Source organism: Hemitrygon akajei, chromosome 10 (genome assembly GCF_048418815.1).
Source record: "Hemitrygon akajei chromosome 10, sHemAka1.3, whole genome shotgun sequence".
Taxonomy (NCBI): domain Eukaryota; kingdom Metazoa; phylum Chordata; class Chondrichthyes; order Myliobatiformes; family Dasyatidae; genus Hemitrygon; species Hemitrygon akajei.
The window spans coordinates 154,035,272-154,043,825 of NC_133133.1; the positions used below are offsets into that span (position 1 = coordinate 154,035,272).

Sequence of the window (8,554 nt, forward strand, 5' to 3'; positions counted from 1 at the left end):
TGAGCCCCAACTTGCAGTGGGGATGATGTGAAGATGAAGTCCTTCCATTTAATACTGGAAGTTAGAGGGAGGAACATAAAAATAAGAGCAGTTAAAAAAGGTGGGTGTGGGGAAATTGCCCTTTGCTCTCTGAGGGGATTACTGGCTGTCTCTTATTTGTAAATTTTAATTATTTATGAATGAAATTGATTCAATAAAAGTTTAATGAAGGATTACAGTACAGTATTAGCAAGGTTTATTTTTTTAATAAACACTCTTAAAGAGAAGCAGCAGGGACTGTCACTCCTTAATAATGTTAGTACAACACAGTGTAAATTATTCACTAACTGCTGCTCTTGGCTGACATGGTTTGCTCGGGCTATTGCCTGATTAGAGAGTTCAGCAGCTCTGGAGTGACCCATCAAAGAGAAATCAGTGCAGCAGATGGTAGCACGAAGAGTAATAATCCTTTTGAATAATGTACAGGTATTACTTCAATTGTATAACAATACAAAACATATTCTAATATTTCTATGGATCTTAGATTTTTAAGCCAGGGTCCTTTTAGAAGGGGACAAAGACTGGAATGTTATTTAGCTTCAAACCACAGAATTTTACAAACAACAGCTGTTTCATTTGGAGGAATTAGATACATCCTTCATCATCTCTGAGTTTGTTTGATCCCAACAGGCTAAAGTGTCTTGAGAGCTTTTTATAAAAGGAACCAAAGTCCTGTCTACCTCATTGGGACAGTAGCAGATGTTGGGGGGTTACAGTTGTTGTTATCCTTCACTGATCTGTATATCAGATGCGATTTCTGATAAGGAAGTTTCAATTGATGTACAGATTTAATAAGTATTTAACTATTCTGAATACAGCTAAATGGATCATCTGGGACAGTCACTTGTTTGCTTGGTACCTCTTGCAGGTTTCATCCTGGTTTGTCTTGCTTGACTTTATCTCAGCCAGGATAAAACTGCAATTTTCATGTTGCAGCTCCATAAAACCCTGGTTAGGCCACATTGGGAATATTGTATCCAGTTCTGGCCCCTTGTTATAGAAAGGATGTTAGAAAAGTCGCTGCTGTACAAAGTGAAAAATGTCACATTAGTGGAGTGGGGAAATGTTTTACCTCAAGTGACTCATGATCAGGAATAGGGACTGAAATCAAGGAACTGGGGTCATAAAAAGTGTTTTGGCACATTGGTCTTCATAATTAAAAGTATTGAGTACAGGAGTTAGATAGATACTTTATTCATCCCCATGGGGAAATTCAACTTTTTTTTTCCAATGTCCCATACACTTGTTGTAGCAAAACTAATTACATACAATACTTAACTCAGTAAAAAATATGATATGCATCTAAATCACTATCTCAAAAAGCATTAATAATAGCTTTTAAAAAGTTCTTAAGTCCTGGCGGTTGAATTGTAAAGCCTAATGGCATTGGGGAGTATTGACCGCTTCATCCTGTCTGAGGAGCATTGCATCGATAGTAACCTGTCGCTGAAACTGCTTCTCTGTCTCTGGATGGTGCTATGTAGAGGATGTTCAGAGTTTTCCATAATTGACCTTACATTGATCTTACATTTAAGTTGTACAACACATTAGTGAGGCTTAATCTGAAGTATTGTGTGCAGTTGTGGTCACCTACCTACAGGAAAGATATCAATAAGATAGAAAGAGTACAGGGAAAGTTTACAAGGATGTTGCTGGGATTTGAGGATTGAATTATATGGGTTGGTTGAATAGGTTAAGACTTTATTCCCTGGAAAATGAGGGGAGATTTAATCAAGGTACACAAAGTTATGAGTGATATAGGTTGGGTAAATGCAAACAAGCTTTTTCTGATGAGGTTGGAACTAATGGTCATTGGTTAAGGGTGAACCAATGAAATATTTAAGGTAACTACTTCAGTTAGAGGGTGGTGAGAGTGGAATGATTTGCCAGCAGATTTGGTTGAAGCAGGTTTGATTTCAACACATAAGAGAAGTTTGGGTAAGTACGTGGATGGAAGGGGAACGGAAATCTGTGGTCCAGGTGCAGGTCAATGGGATTAGGCAGGATAATAAGTTAGGCATGGACTTGATGGTCTTGAAAGGCCTGACTCTGTGCTATAGCAGTCCATGACAATAACTGAGTTAGAAGCTGAGATCATGGGAAATTTATTTTTAAACATATAACAGTACAACACAGTACAGGCCCTTTGGACTGTGGTGTTGTGCCAACTTTTTAACCTACTTCAAGATCAATCCAACCCTTCCCTCTCACATAGTCCTCCAGTTTTAGAAAGGATTCTAAGAAATTTGTTTTGCAGTGAAATTTGGTGGTTTGTGCCTCACCAATTGTTAACTTGTGCATAAAATGTTATTTAACCCCCATTCTTGAATAAGTGTTTCACAGAATTTCAAACTGAGCTTTTTAGAATTTGAGAGACAATTGTGGCAGTCGAGAAATGGATATTGATGTTAATTTCTTGTTGATTCCTTCGGACTGGTTTACTTTAAGAACTGCTCCACCCAATGGTTTAATCCTGTAATTGCACAAGTTCACAGATCTGAATCATAGGATTTAAATGTCAAATATCTACCCAGTTTCTTAGAAACCAATCATGCATGTTCATTGTCTAGTTTTGACTCCTGAAAGAAAATTGTGCATTATTGGATTACTTTCTTCCTCATCTGAAGATCTTGATTAATTGCATAAAAACCATGTCACACTAGTTCTCAGCATAATGACCACTATACACTACCAGATGAAGAGAGAAATGCCCTGAGTTCAAACAAAACAGCTTTTTAAATTTGGATTCTCACCTACCAAACCTTTGGAATTGGAGTAAATAAACACCAAGTTAAAAATGTACAACGAGGATAAACTAAAGGAGATAACTTCATTCAACATCATTGAAATGTTCCCACAACCTATGGACTCACTTTCAACGACTCTTCATTTCATATTCACGATATTTATTGCTTATTTATTCTTATTCTTATTTTTGTATATGTACTGTTGTCTTTCACACACTAGTTGAATACCCAAGTCACTGTGCTCTTTTATTGATTTTATTATGGTTATTATTCCATTATGGATTTATTCATTATGGCCACAAGAACATGAATCTCAGGATTGTATACGGTGACATATATGTACTTGGATAATAAATTTACTTTGAACTTTGTAGGAGTGGATGCATTAAAAAATTGCAGTTAAACTAGATGCATATAAATATGTTTGGTTGGAACGTCACAAATGAGGACAATCCAAAACATTATAGTTCTCAATTAACTGAAATGTTGTTAATTGTTTCAAACACAGAAACCAAATTGTAAAAAACATGACAACAAAACAAAATAAATAACCAGTTAATCCATTTTGGTGTAATTGCTTAAAATATTTCTGACCAGGTCAGCAATAGAACCCAAAATAAGTAGAGAAAAATACAGGAAACACATCAGGGTGTGGAGAGAGAAACAAAGGAAATGTGTCAGGGCAATAAACTTGCATCCAAACCAAGGGGAGCTGCTGCTTTTCTTTGTTCTTTGTGATTGTTTAAAGATACTAGATTTATTAAATTACCTGAAAAGTAGCAGTCCCTGAAAATGATCAGAACTGTAGCCAACTCTAGTCATTTTTCTGAAGGTGTCATGGGATATATGCATTGTAGCTTAAAATGAAGGTATAACCACCATGTTACCCTTGCAACCACAGGTGATGTAACACCTATGCTTTCCCTTCCCAGCGTCAAGGGCTCAAACAGCCTTTTCAGGTGATTCAGTTATGCTTCTGTTCTAGTGTTTTGTATTCTGTGCTTAAGTATGGTCTTCTCTACACTGGAGAAACTAAACACTAATTGCGTAATCTCTGCAACATTGTCTGCAGGAGGGACCCTTGAGCTGACAATTGTCTGTAATTTTAATTCCCTGTCCCACTTCTACATTGAACAAATGCTCCCTGTCTCTAACATGTTCTGTTTTTATTTTCCTATTTCCTGTATCTACAGTCTTCTTTTAGATTTTCATTCTTTCATTGTTACTAGGGGACAAGTCATGCAAGTATCTTAATTTTAGACTGGTTTTGATATTTCATTTGTTGGGTTTTGTAGTCTGAAGTGAAGATGATTTGCTCATCATATCAAAACATATAACTTGCCATCTCAGATTTTTTTCTCTGTATTTTAAAATATTCTCAAAGCAAGTAATTATCTGTTACTAGATGCCCGATCTAGGTATCAAGTTTGGAATTATGTATGTAGCTTCCAAATAATACTCCAATGCAAGGGTATTAGATACTTTCTGGTTGATAACTTTTTAACTGGAAAGGAAGAAATCAGATGTTTAGATTTTCAACAAATATTCACTTCCTCAAAAGCTATTTCAGCAACCATTAACTATTTCTTGTCCTCTACAATTTACCAACATCTGTCATGTTCCTTCCCCAGATCAGAGGCTATTCACCATTCACTCCTCTGTCAGAGATTAATGTTGACACTCTTTATGCACTCCTGTCCATTCAGTTCTTTCCTGTTCTCACCTTCTCCTTTTGATAGAAGTCTTCATCAGTTAATCACGTTTCATCCTTTCTCTTCTAGTTTCCTCTGAGTGAAGTTTTCTATATTTCCATTTCTTCCTTGATTCTGATTTATCGGCATTCTGAGAATTCATCCCTGGGTCCAGTTGGTGTGCGTGGATACAGTCTGTGGAAGAAAATTGTAGGTAATACAGCCAGGGTTAATTACTTGTGCAATTGTGATAGCAATGTTAGCTAGGAACCCTGGACCTGATTTAAGTGTTACCATGTGTATTATGTGGTAACTCCTTGGCTTTGCACTACTATTTTCCAAGGTGTTTTGTTTGGAGACAATGATATCACATACCTGGAAACTGACAAGCTTTTGGCAGTAGGTCAGTTCAGTGAATGATGGACTGAATTAGGACAGATGAGTTAACTTTTTATGCTTTCTCACAGAAATTCAATTTTGATGTCCGCCAACTTCACTGGCCAGAGTATATTGAAAATTACTGCATAGGAACCAAGAAATACGTGCTAAATGAGGATATGTCTGGACTTCCAGCAGCTAGACAGCACCTAAAGAAGTGAGTACAAACACCTTGTGTTTATTTTTACAAAAGTTCTATACAGTAAATTCCAAAGAAGGTAATGTCAGCGGTAGCACCCAGTAGATACCCTGCATCTTAGCAACCTTTAATTTCTTGTGTCTGCCTCAACTGGTAGTCAGAGCATGGCTGATCCAGCTCTACTCCCGTAAATTTTTTTTAAAAATTACCCAGTAAGTATTGTGTTTTACTGGAACTGGTGGAAAGATAAAGTGCTGTTGCTTGATGACTTTCCTCAACAGTCATCCGATGGTAGGGAGCTTGGGAATGCTATATTAAAGCAGGTCAGAGTTGCAGTACAGAGGGAAGTCATCTATCTTATTACATCTGAGCTGTTCCATGGGAAGATCAAGTTATTTCTATATGTCTGTACTTCACACCCCACAATTTTTTCCGTTTCCCATACTTTCCCAGCTTCCCTCTTGAAAACCAAAAATTAAAATTTAAAAAAACTACAGATGCTGGAAATCTGGATTAAAAGCAGAAAATGCTGGAGACATTCAAGAAGTCAGGCAGTATCTGTGGAAGGAGAAACAGTTAATGTTTTAGGTCAAAGACCCTTCAGAGGTGGAGTGAGAGAAAATAAAACAGATGCTGGAACATATAAAAAACTAGAGGAACTTGGATCAGGAAGCATTTGTGGAGAGAAATGGACTCTGTTAAATTGCACTGGATCCGCCTTATCAAATCAGCATGTAGCCATAAAGTCACAGAATACGGATCAACTTTTGATTAAAAAAAAATAGAAAAAGCTGGAAATACTCAAGTCAGGCAGCTTTGGTAAAAAGATAAAAAGTTGTGTTTCCTGTATATTATGTTTTTATTTCATATTTGCAGCATTTGTGGACTTTCAGTCAGATTTATGATTATTTGTTCACCTGGCTTCTTCTACTGGTATACTTGTAAGTTGTTTTCTGAGACAGCCCTACGATGCTTGACAATAGTGTTTCAATTCTGCCAAGTATCCGTATTTGCAAGAATGTTTAAAAATAATGTTTCGGCATTAGAAACAGTTTGTCTTCCTCCCCATTCCTCTAAGCCATATAGGCCATAGATTGAGGCAAGGTCAAGAGCATCAACAAGTCCAGTTGAAAGAAATATTTCTGTCAGATCCACATGATCTGAGGAGCAAAGACATCTACTTCACCAGAAATATAACCACACCTTTCAATAACATCTTCATGATGTACTTTAAAATCATGGCTAGAGTCTGATCTGGTTGAAAGGAGGATTTGTGTGAGTTCAGATTATAAAATGGCTTATTGGAGAGGATGTAGAACTGGAAATGTGTGTCCCAGAAACTACATTGATCGAAACACTTAAAAGTATTGACTTCTTAGATTCCCGGATAAGTTTGGTGTCCCTACGAGCATAAAGACATTTTTAAACATTGAGCACAATACATAGCCGCACATTGATCTGTGATTCTTTTCTCTTTTGGCAGGCTACGAAACATCCGGTATGCCTTCAACACCATTCTCCTCATCTTCATCTGGCGTGTTTTTATTGCTCGGTCACAAATGGCTCGCAACATCTGGTATTTTGTGGTGAGCCTGTGCTACAAATTTCTGTCCTACTTCAGAGCATCCAGCACCATTCGACACTGAGGCCAAACCCGCATGACAAACCACAATTTTGAAGAATCAGTTTGTTCCAAATGGCTAACAATTCATTAGGAATAAAGAATATCTCAATTTCCAAAAAAAAAGTCTTCCCAAGACCATATTTTGGAAAGATTTCCCAAGTCAGTGTAAAAAAAAGACTTTGCATTCCAATGTAATCAAACTACACACTGCCATTATTATGATAAAGAACAATGATATTTTCTCACCAAGCATATGCTAGTGTGACTCTCTTGTTTTCTATCTTACCAACTTGCTCAGATTGACAGTGTAAACAGTTTTCCAATGTCTGTATATCTCTAGACACTGTCATGCAAACCCAGGCTTAACTTGTAATTGCTGGAATGGACTCAAGTTCAAAATTGTCTCTTCTGCACCATATTTTGGATGCAAGGCTCTTATTCACAAAAAGAACCTGTACTGTTTAGTCCCAGTGTGTCCAAAAATGGTTTACATCCAGTTAACTTTTGTAAATACAACTTGAAGCGCATCGTACAGTTAATGTACTAGAAGTTCACTTTTCCAGCAATAACATGGTAACATTCTTCTTCTTGGTGCTAAAATGGCAATGACAGCTTAAACAATACTGGGTGGTTTACACTTGTAAAATGTATATAAAGGTTAACACGACCAAAACCTCAGAGTTTATTCCTGATATTTGCAGAAAGTCACCACTTTCCCCTTCCAAAATTGTCAACATGCTACCAAATGGAGACCTTGACAGCAACCTTGTGCATTTTTATGACAACAGAATAAAAAGGACTGATGTGTGAACCTAATTCAGTTTTGTTTTATGCCTGTCCAAGGATCATTAGAAGATGAGATTTTATCATTGGTCCTAATTATAAGGGAAGAAAAAGTATGTCATGTAGAGCAAGTGGATATCAGTACTAGATGTGATAATGTTATTGCTTCCAACACAAATGCTGAGAAATTAAATACTACTTTGGATATTTGTAAGAATAATTTCTGCTTCTTGTGATTATTCTCTCTTGTGAAAGATCAATATCGTGTTACTACTGGATAAGTAGATAGCTACTTTATTGGTCCCAAAGGAATTTGCAGTGTCACAGTAGCATACCAAGTGCACAGATATAAATATTAGAAGAGTAGTGGAAAGAATAAAAAACAAGTTGCCACACAGTCTTACAGGAAGGGATCATCACTTCTCCAGCTATAGGTTGACTCATTATAGAGATTAATGGCTGAGGGTAATAATGACCTTGTGCAGCGCTCTTTGGAGCAGTACAGTTGTCTTAGTCTATCACTAAAAGTCTCTTCTGTTCAGCCAAGGTGACATGTAGAGGGTGAGAAACATTGTCCATAACTGCCAGGATTTTCTGTAGGTGTCCTTTGTTCTACCACCACCTCAAGTGTATCCAATTTGACTCCTTTAACAGAGTCAGCCTTTCTAATGTTTATTGAGCCCGTTGGCATCACCTGTATTGATGCCTTGCCCCAGCATACCACCGCATATAAGGTTGTACTGGGGACAACAGACTGGTAGAACATGTGAAGGAGAGGCCTGCATGTTCCAAAGGACCTCAGTCTCCTCAGGAAGTAGAGGTGACTCTGGTCCTTCTTGTACACAGCCTCTGTGTTGGTGCTCCACTCAAGTCTGTTATCCAGGTGCACCCCCAGGTACTTGTAGGTCCTCATCCTCACCATCATTAGATAGGCTCCAATGTTAAAAGTAGCAAATATTATTCAATTTATTGAAGAAAACACAGGTAAATGGTGACTGGGAAACCTTGGACAAAGTGAATTCCCACAGGAAAAATTTTGTTCTAGTAAGGTAATTGTTGAAGTATAGCCATCATTGTTTGCTCACATGTGACA

The 8,554-nt window shown here is 37.3% G+C and overlaps 1 protein-coding gene across 5 annotated transcripts in view; it reads left to right on the forward strand.

The window, feature by feature from the left end:
• The window catches only part of LOC140734848 (fatty acyl-CoA reductase 1), a 157,108-nt gene extending 149,427 nt beyond the window's left edge, over nucleotides 1-7,681 (forward strand). For all 5 annotated transcript variants that reach the window (XM_073059435.1, XM_073059437.1, XM_073059436.1 and 2 more), the window contains 2 exons: nucleotides 4,945-5,072; nucleotides 6,538-7,681. In XM_073059435.1, coding sequence (XP_072915536.1) covers nucleotides 4,945-5,072; nucleotides 6,538-6,700 — 291 coding nt within the window. In that variant the 3' untranslated portion in view covers nucleotides 6,701-7,681. The remainder of the gene's footprint in view (nucleotides 1-4,944; nucleotides 5,073-6,537) is intronic.
• Nucleotides 7,682-8,554: the final 873 nt, after the last annotated feature.